Here is a 15,843-nt window from a genome sequence, read left to right as displayed (position 1 = left end):
AACTCAAAGGTTATCAGAAAATGGTCAGATAAGACAGGGTTATGAGGGAACACTGTTAACTGTTCACTCTCAATGCCATAAGTCAGCATAAGATCAAGGGTGTGATTAAGGCAGTGAGTCGGTCCGTGAACACTCTGAGAAAATCCAATAGAGTCCAATATAGAATTAAAGTTCATATTCAGGCTGTCATTTTCAACATCTACATGAATATTAAAGTCACCCACTACAATGACTTTATCTGTACTCAGCACTAACTGGGATAAAAACTCTGAGAATTCAGACAGAAACTCAGAATAAGGGCCAGGTGGACGATAAACAACAACAAACACAAGAGGTTTCTGGGATTTCCACTTTGCGTGGGAAAAACTGAGAATCAGAGATTCAAAAGAGCTCAAACTAATCTTGGGTCTGGGACTGATGAGTAACCCTGATCTGAAAATAGCTGCCACTCCTCCTCCTCTGCCTGTGGTTCCAGGAACGTGAACATTTAAACAGTCAGAGGGAGTTGCTTCATTAATGCTAACATGATCCTCCTGCTGCAGCCAGGTTTCTGTAAGACTAAATATATCAATATGATGATCACAAATCAACTCATTCACTAACAGAGACTTGGAAAGGAGAGATCTGATATTCAGCAAACCACATTTAATAGTTTGATGTTTTTGTTCAGTTAAAGTTTTTGTTTTAATAATTTCTTTTTGCACAAGAGGATTTGCTCCTTTTGTGTTAATCGATTGGGTGGGTAGCAGCAGGTGGGAAGCTGCAGAGAAGTGTGTAAGACTACAACTCTGCATCCTGGTCTGAGCCCTGGGTTGTCATGTTTTAGGGTGGCAAATAAATTCATCCATATTTCTAGAAATGAGAGCTGCTCCTTCCAAAGTGGGATGGATGCCGTCTCTCCTCATCAGACCAGGTTTTCTCCAGAAAGATTGCCAATTATCTATGTAGCCCACGTTGTTTGCTGGACACCATCTAGACAACCAGCGATTGTAGGACGACATGCGGCTAAACATGTCATCACTGGTCAGATTTGGCAGGGGTCCAGAGAAAACTACGGAGTCCGACATTGTTTTGGCAAAATTACACACCGATGCAACATTAATTTTAGTGACCTCCGATTGGCGTAACTGGGTGTCATTAACGCCGACGTGAATAACTATTTTACCATATTTACGTTTATCCTTAGCCAGCAGTTTTAAATAGGATTCTATGTCGCCCGCTCTGGCCCCTGGAATGCATTTGACTATGGCCGCTGGTGTCTCTAATGCCACGTTTCTGACTATGGAGCTGCCAATTACCAGGGTTTTGTCCTCAGCGGGTGTGTCGCTGATTGGGGAAAATCTGTTTGAAGCGTGGACAGGTCGATGGTGAACAACGGGCTTGACTTTAGAGCTATGCCTCTTCCTGACAGTCACCCAGCCACGTTGTAATCCTGGCTGCTCAGGTTCTGCTAGGGGGAGGCTAATTGAGCTAGCTACGCTAGGTGGCTCCACACTGGCAAAAGGGACCTGGCTCACTATCGGTTGATTTTCAACAGTGCAGAGCCGAGCTTCCAATTCAGATAACCTCGCCTCCAAAACTACAAAAAGACTACATTTGTTACATGTACCATTATCGCTAAAGGAGGCAGAAGAGTAACTAAACATCTGACACACGGAGCAGGTGAAAGCAGGAGAAGGAGGAAGAGAACCGGTAGCCATGCTACGCTAGAGAACCAGACACACCGTTAAAAAGTGAGAATAAAGATCTGTAGGAGTGTGTTAGAACAGAACGGTAAGCTATAGAGTTTAACTATGCAAAATTGTGTAAGTTATAGATCGAAATAAAGTGATTATCAGTACTCCAAGCGGAGCAAGAAATTCCACAGTGCACGAGCAAGGTAACAGGAAGTGATGCAACACGTCTTACCGCAAAGCGTCACCAAATCAGTTTCCTGGTACCACACACCCATCAATCCTTGTAGCAAACCCAAAGTTTTATTGAGTCCCGACTATTACCAGCCTATGGTGAAATAAATATATATCACATTTATGTACAGATTATAGTTTTAATTTACCTTTGTCATTGTTTATTTAATCATATGCATTTCCTTTTCCACTTCTTGGAGGTGCCACAATTTTTTTTCCCACCCCTTGGGGGCTCCAAAGCACGATTCTGAAGTCACCATTGGATTCATTGCCCAAGAAAACATAGGCATTGGCATGTTAAATTGAGTTTTTAGGTTGTTTAGAGGCCAAGGTAGCTGAAATTCTGTATTCTATGGCGCCTGTTTTGAAATTCCAAAATGGCCACCATACAGGTGTCTGTTCAAGCGGCAACATTGGTTTTTGGAATCCCCAAGGTCTGCAGATTCCAAAAATGTATAGGTCAACAAATCCCCCCAAAAGTACATTTTTGTACACAGTGAACCTGACTATAACAGCTGAGTGAAGCTGACACCCCACCGACGTGAAAAATTCAAGCAAATAGATTGATCGGTTAGTGCTCCGTTTGTGCTGGTTTGTGCCGTTAAAATTTTCGTTTGTGCTGCTTTGGTTTCTGAGATATTAAAGATTATTTTTTAGGTCATCCAAAGGTCACCATCCCCCCATATTGCTCCAAAACAAACCAGAGTGGTTTACTTTTTTAGTGCTCCGTTTGTGCAGGTTTGTGCCGTTAAAACTGGCGTTTGTGCTGCTTTCGTCTCTGAGATATTATGAATTATAATTTCAGCCGATGACGTCATCATCCCCCCCATCTTGCTCCAAAACAAACCAGAGTGGTCTACTTTTTTAGTGCTCCGTTTGTGCTGGTTTGTGCCGTTAAAATTGGCGTTTGTGCTGCTTTCGTCTCCGAGTTACGTTTTACTTTCAGTTGATCACATGATTTCACTATATTGATCAGGAGGCAATGAATTTCATCTGCTGCAGGTTGTAGTCGTTCTGTTTTGTTCCAGTAAGTTCCTTTCGCCAATTTAGTCAGTGGGAAGTTGAGACGAAAGCAGCACAAACGCCAGTTTTAGCGGCACAAACCAGCACAAACGGAGCACTAAAAAAGTAGACCACTCTGGTTTGTTTTGGAGTAATATGGGGGGATGATGACGTCATCGGCCGAAATTATAATTCATAATATCTCAGAGACGAAAGCAGCACAAACGAAAATTTTAACGGCACAAACCAGCACAAACGGAGCACTAAAAAAGTAGACCACTCTGGTTTGTTTTGGAGTAATATGGGGGGATGATGACGTCATCGGCCGAAATTATAATTCATAATATCTCAGAGACGAAAGCAGCACAAACGAAAATTTTAACGGCACAAACCAGCACAAACGGAGCACTAAAAAAGTAGACCACTCTGGTTTGTTTTGGATCAAGATGGGGGGATGGTGACGTCATCGGCCGAAATTATAATTCATAATATCTCAGAGACGAAAGCAGCACAAACGCCAGTTTTAACGGCACAAACCTGCACAAACGGAGCACTAAAAAAGTAGACCACTCTGGTTGTTTTGGAGCAATATGGGGGGATGGTGACCTTTGGATGACCTAAAAAATAATCTCACTAACCGATCAATCTGTTTGCTTGAATTTTTCACGTGGGTGGGGTGTCAGCTTCACTCAGCTGACTATAACACCTGCACTGAGGTCACAGCTTGAAAGTCTTCATGAGTCCAGTTAGGGACTGTTTGGGTGGTTTTCCCCATGCTGGGTAGAAGCCTGGCACTGACAGAGCTGTGTGAGCGTGGAGCAGCAGGGCTGCAGCCAGGGCTTCCACATCAGGTGTGCGGCAGATAACTGGCTCTCCACAGGCTGCAGCGAGCTCTGATGGGCCTCCGCAGCTTCCTTCATCACGGCCACGATGGCGTGAAAGGCTGGCTCGGTGTCAGGAGTCAGCGGCGCACTCTCTGACGGATCCCTGGAGAGATCGTAGAGTAGGGGGGGATCGTGGTAGGTCACGTATTCCGCAGTGCAAAAGCAGACGTGTGTGTGGAGACAGGTGGTTTGGTCCTCTGGGTAGAAGTTGGGTGTGAAGTAAAAGGCTTTCCACACCGAGCTACCTGAAGAAACACCAGAAAAGCTGGAAATGTCAGCTCGTAAAACACCAGAATAAATGAACAACTGTTCCTACATTTTCCTTTCTCTGTGCCATCACAGACAATATGACAATGTTTCAGGTCATGTTTCATGTTTCTGTCATTTTACTGTCATGTTTCAGGTCATGTTACATGTTTCTGTCATGTTTCTAGTCATATTTCATGTTTCTGTCATGTTTCTAGTCATGTTTCATGTTTCTTTTATGTTTCAGCTCATGTTTCATGTTTCTTTCATCACATGACACACAGACAATATGAACCCAAGATATTTCATCTCTCTCTCCGTACACATCCGTCTCTGTGTTTAAGGCGGCTTCATATTCACCACTGGGTCCATTCTTTGTGCGTCAGACTGGGTGACGGATGGACTTACTGTTGTGGGGCTTCCACCTGACTGCATTCAGGTAGGAATTGCAGTAATGGAACAGGAACTCGTGGTGAGGTCTTTGCACTCTCCTCTGCAGCAGATCCAGAAGATCACGACCGTCTATTTCTCTACAAAGCAAAAAACGTTCATTAGTTCATCGTGGAAGCGTTCCCTGCCTCCTCCTGAGAGCTTACTGAACCCTTCTCTAAAGCTGTGTTCAAAACCACATATTACATACTACATACTTCCATACTGCATACTCATCGATCAGACAGTATGCAGAGCGTTACCGTCTGATCGATCTATTGTACCCACTAGATAGATTCCATGCCATTCCAGATGCCATTCCAGCCTCCGTGGACCCCTTCCTCCCGGTGAGCCCCCTGATCTATAGGTCTATTGTATCTATTGTACCCACAATGCATTTCGCTCCTGCCCGAGCCGAAATCAGCCGGCCTGAAGCTGATTTCGCTTAAGCTCAAAACTGTAAACTTTAGCAACATTTGAAACATTTTCAGGCGAGAAAGTAGTCGTTTAGATCCCCAACGTGTTGAAAACCTGACAAAATACTGGCTATTTACAATTTTGTTCCCACGAATTCGGCGCTACTAAAGCTAGCCGCAGTGAGCAACGCACTTCTGGTTATTTTCACAGAATAAAATACCCGTTGCCTTTTATCATAGGGTACAATTGGTGCTTTTGTTTTGAAAGCAGGAAGTGAACCTACCCTCATTATAGCTAGCTTGAAACTGCCGTTTTGACAGGAAATGACGATCGGCGACATCACGTTACGTTGCATCTTGGGTAGTTTGAGTATGAGTAGTAACCTCATGATGCATACCCAACATTTCAGAGAATCTAGTATGCATCCGGGAACTTCTCGCTTACTCAAACTCGCATACTAACTCAAAAAGTTAGTATGAGTAGAAGGAGTAGTAGGAGAAGTATGCGGTTTCGAACAGAGCCTGACTCTCTGCCTCTTTAAATTCAACCTAGATTTCCTGACAGGTGGAAGAAGAGCGATGTCCGCGCTGCACAGCCTAACCTGTCCTGAGGGACGGAGGCTCCGCTCAGCTGCACCACCGTAGGAAACAGGTCCATGTTGCTGGTGGGCTCATCTATCTCTCTACCACTGGGGATTTTCCCCGGCCAGCGTAGAATCCCGGGGACCCGGATCCCTCCTTCCCAATTCGTGGACTTCCCGGCTGTACGAAGGAGAAAAAAAACATACTCAATATCATAAAGTCTGTTTTTCACCACCTCGGTGATGAGCTATACTTCCTACTTTACTCTCACCACTGTGCGACTGCATTTCACAGCAGGTATCAGGCTCCGTGAAGGAGCAGATTCCAGGTATGTTACAGGAACTGTTCACAACTCAAGTCTTTATTTTACCCACAAAAGGAAAGCGCTGCTTGGCCCGGACGCTAGGACACTCAAAGGAACGTCTAAATGGGCAAAATACAGAAACCAGACCCAGGAGCGTGTGTAGAAAGCTTCCTATAAGCCCCCCCGATAGCCCCGGATGACAACAACACGGCAGCTCTGAGCTAACAACGCAATAGTGCGCGTTCATTCATTCATTGGTCTTAAAGTATTGGTGAAATAAAGACAGATAATGCCTTAATTAGAGGCTGTATTGTCTCTGCCCTGTTCTCTCCCATTATATGGATATACGTCGATCTCCAGTGGTCTAAATATCGTCCGAAGGACGCCGACTTTCACCAAACTGTTATCGGTGAATAGATTAACGTATTTTATGGCAGAAATAAGGTCCAGGTTTAAAAAAAAAAAAAAACGAACTTCCCCTTTAAGGCTCCGACATCATTGTGACCTCAGTGGGTTGGTCTGCGTTGTCTGTTCCAAGACAAAATCATTTCAGGCATGTCCTCATTTCTAAAGCAATTGTTCATTTGCTTCCTTCTTACTTGTGTGATCATATCAAGCTGAGAAAGTCTTCGCTCAGTCTCCCTGTCACATGACCTGTTTTAGCCCTCTACTCCTAAAGTAGGGCTGTGTTCGAAACCGCATACTACTCCTACTACTCATACAAACTTTTTGAGTTAAGATGCAAGTTTGAGTAAGCGAAAAGTTCCCAGGCATACTAGATTTGCCGAAATGTTGGATATGCATCATGAGGTTACTACTCATACTCAAACTACCCAAGATGCAACGTAACGTGACGTCGCCGATCGTCATTTCCTGTCAAAACAGTTTCAAGCTTTGTTTCAAAACAAAAGCACCAATTGTATCGTAATGGCTTTCCCTATGATAAAAGGCAACGGGTATTTTATTTTTTTGAAAATAACCGGAAGTGCGTTGCTCACTTTCGTCGGAATTCGTGGGAACAAAATTGTAAATAGCCACATTTTGTTTTTAAATGGCCGGTATTTTGTCAGATTTTGAACACGTTGGGGATCTAAACGACTACTTTCTCGCCTGAAAATGTTTCAAATGTTGCTAAAGTTTACAGAGTTTAGAGCTTAAGGGAAATCAGCTTCAGGCCGGCTGATTTCGGCTCGGGCAGGAGCGAAATGCATTGTGGGTAAACGCTCTGCATACTGTCTGATTGTTAAGTATGCAGTATGGAAGTATGCAGTTTGCAAGTATGTAGTATGTAGTATGCAATTTTGAACACAGCCTATGACTTTAGGAGCTTTAAATATGCCGCTGTTGAAAAGGAGCCTGAAGGTGTTGGAGGATGATGCATCAGGTGGTAAATGCTTTGAGGCTTGCTGATGTTACACTGGATACTTCAGTCTTTTTCTATCATTGTTTTGTATTGTTTGTCTGTAATTGCGTCCCCTGACTTGCTGCGGTCATGGCCAGGAAGAGATTTTTAATCTCAATGAGGCTTTCCTGGTTAAATACATTTGAAAACCCTTATACCCCACTGTAAAGAGAGTGCAGACACACATTTAGCATGATGGGGGCAAAGCCTCTGACGTCCTGCACACAGAGTTCGCTGCACTGCCAGTCCTGCAGTGGAATGCGTTGCATTAAAGTCTTATTTGTGTTGTTACGTTTGAGTTGTTCGGGCTTTGGACTCGGCAGCTTTATCTCTTCATTGGTTATGTATGAGGTGGCATCAAAGAAAAAAGAGGGGGGCAGGGATTGGGGTCAGCTAATCCTGTTTAAAACAGTGAAGAAGAGAAGAAAAGCAGCCATCATTAAATCATTGGCCTACTTCACAGCCCAGGATGGGATGCTCTTTGGAGCCAAAGGGACTGAGCCAGGGCTTAAAGAAGCGCAGAGCAGCTGGAGCTCAACGTGCTCCAGAGAAGTCCTGCTGTTTCCAGCCAACGTTGGAGCAGGTAGCAGGTGTCAAGCCTCGTGGATCTGGTGCAATTGACTGTATCATTGCCCCAAAACCCCCATGACACGTGCCGTTATCTCTGTTTGCTGCTGCAGAGCTCTGACTGACAGCTCTCCAATCATTCTCTGACGGGCACGGCTGCAATAACCTGTTGAATCGTTCCTATTTGTGTCCCGGCAGAAGGCTAAAGACCAAAGCAATTCCACTTTCTATGGTCAGAAGCCAAAGCCTCCTCATGCTGTACCTTTGTATATGCCGTTCCAGCCTCCGTGGACCCCTTCCTCCCGGTGAGCCCCCTGATCCGAAGTCAGATAAACCAGAGTGTTCTCTCTCAGCCCGAGCCGGTCCAGCGCCTGCATGATCTGACCTGAAAGGGAGCACGATGTGTGTTAGCGTTTGGACGCCTTCTCGTGTGTCGTCAAAAAGGCTGTGTTCGAAACCGCATACTACATACTGCATACTACATACTGCATACTACATACTACATACTGCATACTACATGCTGCATACTGCATACTGATCGATCAGACAGGATGCAGAGCGTTTACCCACAATGCATTTCGCTCCTGCCCGAGCCGAAATCAGCCGGCCTGAAGTTGATTTCTCTTAAGCTCTAAACTCTGTAAACTTTAGCAACATTTGAAACATTTTCAGGTGAGAAAGTAGTCGTTTAGATCCCCAACGTGTTGAAAACCTGACAAAATACTGGCTATTTACAATTTTGTTCCCACGAATTCGGCGCTACTAAAGCTAGCCGCAGTGAGCAACGCACTTCTGGTTATTCTCACAAAATAAAATACCCGTTGCCTTTTATCATAGGGAAAGCCATTACAATACAATTGGTGCTTTTGTTTTGAAAACAGGAAGTGAACCTACCCTCGTTGTAGCTAGCTTGAAACTGCCATTTTGACAAGAAATGACGATCGGCGACGTCACGTTACGTTGCATCTTGGGTAGTTTGAGTATGAGTAGTGACCTCATGATGCATACCCAACATTTCGGAGAATCTAGTATGCATCCGGGAACTTCTCGCTTACTCAAACTTGCATACTAACTCAAAAAGTTAGTAGGAGAAGTAGGAGAAGTATGCAGTTTCGAACACAGCCTAAGTTTCTAGCCTGGAATGTGTGCAGAGATCACATTTCTCCAGTTTTAGCTTCTCTTCATTGGCTCCCTGTTAAATTCAGAATAGAATCTAAGATTCTTCTCCTCACATATAAAGCTCTTAATGACTGAGCTCCATCACATCTTATGGTTGGATACTTTCCCAACAGAGCACTTTGCTCTCAGACTGCAGGTTTACTTGAGGTTCCCAGAGTTTCTAAAAGTAGAATGGGAGGCAGAGCCTTCAGTTATCAGGCCCCTCTCTGTGGAACCAGCTGCCAGTTTGGGAGGCAGAGCCTTCAGTTATCAGGCCCCTCTCTGGGGAACCAGCTGCCAGTTTGGGAGGCAGAGCCTTCAGTTATCAGGCCCCTCTCTGTGGAACCAGCTGCCAGTTTCGGAGGCAGAGCCTTCAGTTATCGGGCCCCTCTCTATGGAACCAGCTGCCAGTTTGGGAGGCAGAGCCTTCAGTTATCAGGCCCCTCTCTGGGGAACCAGCTGCCAGTTTGGGAGGCAGAGCCTTCAGTTATCAGGCCCCTCTCTGTGGAACCAGCTGCCAGCTTGGGAGGCAGAGCCTTCAGTTATCAGACCTCTCTCTGTGGAACCACCTGCTAGTTTGGCTTCAGGAAGCAGACACCCTCTCTGCCTTTAAGATCAGGCTTAAAACTTTCCTTTCTGATAAAGCTTATAGTCAGGTGACCCTGAAACATCCCATAGTTCTGCTGCTATAGGCCCAGACTGCTGGGGGAGATGCACCTCTCCTTCCTCTGCTCTCTTTCCTCTCCTTGTACATGTGACATCATCGTTGTCATTAACTTGGGTTTCTCTCTCTCAGCAGGTGTCCCTGGCCTGGTGTTACGGTGTTTGTTGTCCCCTCTTTCCTGTCCTCTCAGCCCCCAGCTGGTCCAGGCAGATGGCCGCCCTTCCTGGTTCTGGTTCTAATGGAGGTTTCTTCCTGTTAAAAGGGAGTTGTTTTCTCTCCACTGCTGCCTCATGGATGGGGGAAGTTTTTTAATTAGCTTCCTATGAATTGGATGTGATTGGATTCCACTAAATCAACCTGTAATTGGCTTGAACAGGACTGCATCTTTGGACTGATTTGACGCCAGATGAATAAACTGAAATCCCTCATCATCAGGTGTCTATGCTTTTCTCTGCCTGTACATTTCTGCAGCTATCTCTGATCTGTGCTTACAGTTGTGAGTGAGCTGCTCTCCTCCTGTTCCTTCCTCTCCCCCATCCCCCAACCCAACAGGTAGAGGCAGATGGCCGTCTTCTGCTGGGTCTAATTCTATTCTGTTCCCCCCGCTGTCACAAAATGCAGTGTTTTTCACTCCTTCCCCTCTCACCAGCTCATGGAAAGATGTTCGTGTTTCATACGACGCAGTCAGGAATGTTACTTCAGCTTCAGAGCACGCTTCATCTCATGAAACTATTCCATTTCTGCTGCGGCTTGTTTCTGTACTCACGCCTCCAACAACGACATGAGCAGGCTCCACTGACCCACCTATGCTCCAGTCCACCTCGTGGACGGCGTCTCCGTAGATGCCGTGGCGGCTGCTTCCTCTGAATGCTGCAGAGGCGAACATGGCTGTGTGTACTTGGAGGAAGGAGACGAACAGCAGGAAAGGTCCGGCTGGATTCCTGCAGGGACAGAAAAGGCATTTTCCATCACTGTTAGCTGAAAGTTTGGCTGTTCTGAACCCTCTGTTCCCATGGCACGAGATCAAAATGATCACCGCGGGCACGAACCTCTCCATGAAGGCCACTGCCTCGCCAGTCATCCTCTGCGTCAGGTTTTCAGGTGAGAACGGCTGCTCCACGATGCCGCCGTCCCTGAAGAGAAGGCAGTTGAAATATGGGATCATCTTGATGAATCCTGCCGTCAGGCCTGTGGCGGTGACCACCAGCAGCAGCAGACCCCCCAGCATCCCCCTGCGGAGAGGGAGGACCCCGACCAGGTGGAGTGCGACCGCAGAGGCCAGCACGATTCCAAGCGTCCAGCACGGTAAGTATTTCTGGAGCTGGAAAACGGTGCCGTGGCCGGGCTGGCAGTCGCGCAGGTTGGTCAACGGGATGCCAAAGAAGTAGTTAAAGCCGTGGCTGCTGGGGTGGTGGCAGTGATCGTCTCTGCTCTCACAGCTGAGCCCGAGGTGCCATTTTCCTGAAGAGAGGAAACAGAAATGCATGCATGCCACTCAGCCAGGAGAAAGCCAGCATGAGAGATGCTGCTGAAACGGGTCAGATAGTCTGATTATCCACAGTGAAACATGAGCTGAAAGGCCGGAGTGGAAACCTTCCACACACAGTGGCTCGCTGCGGCTGAAAGTGAGTGTGGTTCCTACCTATCAGAGCGGTCTCATAGCCTTGTTGTCTGGCCATCTTAGCAAAGGTCACCTCTTTACTGGGAAGACCTCCAGACGCTGCGTTAAAAAGAAAGACGCCTGGCCTCAAAGTACCAGTTAAACCTGGAAGAGAAGAAACACTTTATTTCAATATCAGCCAAGACCGGTCTAATGTGTCTTATCTTAAAATGCTGTCATAACATGCATGTGGGCTGGTTTTATTCTTTCTGGTTGAGATGAATCTTCATCACAAATTAGAACCACAGGAGGGAAGTTTTGCAGTCGTGTTTCCTCTAAATTACAGAGGGAGTTTAGGGCCTCAGAAGGATTTCTTGGATATAAGTGTGTCCTACTTGAGGTGCAAACCAATAAGCCGTATGAGATGTGACCACCTGCCTAAAACTGAGCAGGAGTCACCAAAAGAGCTCATGGCCAATGAACAGCTGTAGTCCCAGAACTGGATATGTCTGGGTCCTGTGGATTTGGGGTGGGATCTGTGTGGACTGGGTTTGCTTCCCACAGATGCCATCAAAAGCCAATTAGATTGATATCTGGAGTCTTTGGAGGCCTCAAACTCCTGGAGTTCTTAGAGTCAGTGAAGGTATTCTGAGTTGAACCTGCCTGATCTTATTGGGTATCGTCCTGTGAGAAAAGCCGCTCTGCTCGGAGTGCAGAGGCTGGCTGCAGCGATGTGGTGGGTCAGCTTCACTCCTTCCAGCGCCAACTGGTCAATATTGGGGGTTCTGCAAATCACAGAACATGCTCAACATCTAAAGACTTTCTGAAATCATTTGAATTCAATATCTAATTTTAGATTCATAGCAAAAATAGGTTGTAATAAATTAAATCTTGCAAAAAAAAAGGATTTCACCCACGTTTTGAGAGGAATCTTAAGTGTTCAGTCTAATTTGTTGGTACCACCACAGTTCAATGACACAAGGCTTCATTTCCCCTGAAAAGTTATTCAATTAACTTTTCAGTATGTGATCGAATGAACCAATAAAGCTGTGAAAAGAAATTAGTTGTTTATTTTACAAAGATATACTAAAGTAGTCCGAACAGACTTGTTGGTACCCCTAAAGAGACTTTTAAACCTTTCTTTATACTCATGTTTCTGAAAATGAACCAGAAAAAGATTGTAGATATCCATGTTAAAGGTAAAGGCTGCAAGATCACCTCCCCCCAAGCAAGGAAACCATCCGAGAGTCAAGGAAACCATCCAAGAGTCAAGGAAACCATCCGAGAGTCAAGGAAACCATCCAAGAGTCAAGGAAACCATCCAAGAGTCAAGGAAACCTTCCTAGAGTCAAGGAAACCATCCGAGAGTCAAGGAAACCATCCGAGAGTCAAGGAAACCATCCAAGAGTCAAGGAAACCATCCAAGTGTCAAGGAAACCATCCGAGAGTCAAGGAAACCATCCAAGAGTCAAGGAAACCATCCGAGAGTCAAGGAAACCATATAAGAGTCAAGGAAACCATCCGAGAGTCAAGGTAACCATCCGAGAGTCAAGGAAACCATCCGAGAGTCAAGGAAACCATCCGAGAGTCAAGGAAACCATATAAGAGTCAAATAAACCATCAGAGAATCAAGGAAACCATAAAAAAGCCAAGGTAACTATCCAAGGGTCAAGATATCTATCCAAGAGTCAAGGAAACCATCCGAGAGTCAAGGAAACCATCCGAGAGTCAAGGAAACCATCCAAGAGTCAAGGAAACCATAAAAGAGTCAAGGTAACCATCCAAGAGTCAAGATAACTATCCGAGAGTCAAGGAAACCATCCAAGAGTCAAGGAAACCATATAAGAGTCAAGGAAACCATCCAAGAGTCAAGGTAACCATCCAAGAGTCAAGGAAACCATATAAGAGTCAAGGAAACCATCAGAGAGTCAAGGAAACCATCCAAGAGTCAAGGAAACCATCCGAGAGTCAAGGAAACCATCCAAGAGTCAAGGAAACCATCCGAGAGTCAAGGAAACCAATCCGAGAGTCAAGGAAACCATCCAAGAGTCAAGGAAACCATCCGAGAGTCAAGGAAACCATCCGAGAGTCAAGGTAACCATCCAAGAGTCAAGGAAACCATCCGAGTCAAGGAAACCATCCGAGAGTCAAGGAAACAATCCGAGAGTCAAGGAAACCATCCAAGAGTCAAGGAAACCATCCTAGAGTCAAGGAAACCATCCGAGAGTCAAGGAAACCATCCGAGAGTCAAGGAAACCATCCAAGAGTCAAGGAAACCATCCGAGAGTCAAGGAAACCATCCGAGAGACAAGGAAACCATCCGAGAGTCAAGGAAACCATCCAAGAGTCAAGGAAACCATCCGAGAGTCAAGGAAACCATCCAAGAGTCAAGGAAACCATCCAAGAGTCAAGGAAACCATCCTAGAGTCAAGGAAACCATCCGAGAGTCAAGGAAACCATCCGAGAGTCAAGGAAACCATCCAAGAGTCAAGGAAACCATCCGAGAGTCAAGGAAACCATATAAGAGTCAAGGAAACCATCCGAGAGTCAAGGTAACCATCCGAGAGTCAAGGAAACCATATAAGAGTCAAGGAAACCATCCGAGAGTCAAGGTAACCATCCGAGAGTCAAGGAAACCATCCGAGAGTCAAGGAAACCATCCGAGAGTCAAGGAAACCATATAAGAGTCAAGTAAACCATCAGAGAATCAAGGAAACCATAAAAAAGTCAAGGTAACTATCCAAGAGTCAAGATATCTATCCAAGAGTCAAGGAAACCATCCGAGAGTCAAGGAAACCATCCGAGAGTCAAGGAAACCATCCAAGAGTCAAGGAAACCATAAAAGAGTCAAGGTAACCATCCAAGAGTCAAGATAACTATCCGAGAGTCAAGGAAACCATCCAAGAGTCAAGGAAACCATATAAGAGTCAAGGAAACCATCCAAGAGTCAAGGTAACCATCCAAGAGTCAAGGAAAACATATAAGAGTCAAGGAAACCATCAGAGAGTCAAGGAAACCATCCAAGAGTCAAGGAAACCATCCGAGAGTCAAGGAAACCATCCGAGAGTCAAGGAAACCAATCCGAGAGTCAAGGAAACCATCCGAGAGTCAAGGAAACCATCCGAGAGTCAAGGAAACCATCCGAGAGTCAAGGTAACCATCCAAGAGTCAAGGAAACCATCCGAGTCAAGGAAACCATCCGAGAGTCAAGGAAACAATCCGAGAGTCAAGGAAACCATCCGAGAGTCAAGGAAACCATCCGAGAGTCAAGGAAACCATCCGAGAGTCAAGGAAACCATCCGAGAGTCAAGGAAACCATATTAGAGTCAAGGAAACCATCCGAGAGTCAAGGTAACCATCCAAGAGTCACGGAAACCATCCGAGAGTCAAGGTAACCATCCAAGAGTCACGGAAACCATCCGAGAGTCAAGGAAACCATATAAGAGTCAAGGAAACCATCCGAGAGTCAAGGTAACCATCCAAGAGTCAAAGAAACCATCCGAGAGTCAAGGAAACCATCCGAGAGTCAAGGAAACCATAAAAAAGTCAAGGTAACTATCCAAGAGCCAAGATAACTATCCAAGAGTCAAGGAAACCATCCGAGAGTCAAGGAAACCATCCGAGAGTCAAGGAAACCATCCAAGAGTCAAAGAAACCATCTGAGAGTCAAGGAAACCATCCAAGACTCAAGGAAACCATCCGAGAGTCAAGGAAACCATATAAGTGTGATGAGGAGCGCTGGCCCTGGCCCTTTAAATCTTAGGTAGGTCTCTCAATAGCTTGTCACGTGACATGACGGTCTCCGGTAGCTCCATCACATCTATTGTTCTCTCAAAACCACATTGACGCGGAAAACGCTGAGAGAAGCACTTGTACACTTTAGCTGCGCCGGCGGTGAGGAAATCCTACTTCAGTTACACGGGTACCGTCGCAGGTTTCCATCGATTATTAAGTAAGTAGGCTGCCGTATCTTTGCTGCTATTTATTATTAGTGTATTGCACCAATGCGCTGATGTTTCCGACGCTGTCTGTCCCACAGTTTGGGGATACTGTGAAAACAGACGAGAACCACGCGTTAGAGCAACGTTTGCACAAGTTAAAGTAGGTAGTCTTCTGTATTTTACTGTTTGCCTTTTATCTTTCGCACATGCACTCACGGCTACAATGTTATTTTCCCGCAGTCAGTGTAGTGGAGAACAAAGGAGAATGTCACGTTAGACCAGCGGTTCTGAGGGACTGAACTTTGCAGAGGTAATTTATGTAACATGTTTTCTTTTCTAAGAGCCTGTTTTGCACACATTGATTGCGACTGTGAAGGTAACCTAAACGAGATGTTTTAAAGTTGTATGTGTATGTTTGGCCGTAGCGCCAGTGTGTGTATCTTATTGAAATAGTAATGTTGTCTTATTGCTGCTACTAGGTTGCCATTTCCTTACGCTGACCCGGATGGAAAGCGAAGGCAAACTGCACGTAAACAAGGTAGTTAGGTCACATACACATTGTGGTATATTTCATTTTAACTTACTATGTAGAAGTGTGAGACTAATGATTTTATTCTTTTCTCTTGTGGTGTTTTATAGACGGTTAATGCAACCACTGTTTTTAATATACTATTTTTAGGTTAATTTCCCAAGAACCTAGAACGTGAACACCAGGCTCACTAGTCTGTTGTACTTGTGAAA

General features: G+C 45.4%; 1 protein-coding gene across 1 annotated transcript in view; it reads right to left on the bottom strand.

Moving 5' to 3' along the window:
* Positions 1-612: 612 nt before the first annotated feature.
* Positions 613-15,843, bottom strand: part of sts (steroid sulfatase (microsomal), isozyme S) — a 42,367-nt gene continuing 27,136 nt past the window's right edge. Inside the window, exons 3-10 of the mRNA XM_075478102.1 lie at positions 11,825-11,946; positions 11,204-11,326; positions 10,611-11,022; positions 10,366-10,502; positions 8,002-8,124; positions 5,487-5,646; positions 4,448-4,569; positions 613-4,038 (exon numbers count right to left, since the gene is read on the bottom strand). Coding sequence (XP_075334217.1) covers positions 3,656-4,038; positions 4,448-4,569; positions 5,487-5,646; positions 8,002-8,124; positions 10,366-10,502; positions 10,611-11,022; positions 11,204-11,326; positions 11,825-11,946 — 1,582 coding nt within the window. The 3' untranslated portion in view covers positions 613-3,655. The remainder of the gene's footprint in view (positions 4,039-4,447; positions 4,570-5,486; positions 5,647-8,001; positions 8,125-10,365; positions 10,503-10,610; positions 11,023-11,203; positions 11,327-11,824; positions 11,947-15,843) is intronic.

The sequence above is a fragment of the Odontesthes bonariensis genome, chromosome 11, assembly GCF_027942865.1.
Source record: "Odontesthes bonariensis isolate fOdoBon6 chromosome 11, fOdoBon6.hap1, whole genome shotgun sequence".
Lineage (NCBI taxonomy): Eukaryota > Metazoa > Chordata > Actinopteri > Atheriniformes > Atherinopsidae > Odontesthes > Odontesthes bonariensis.
This window is presented reverse-complemented; position numbering and strand designations above follow the sequence as displayed.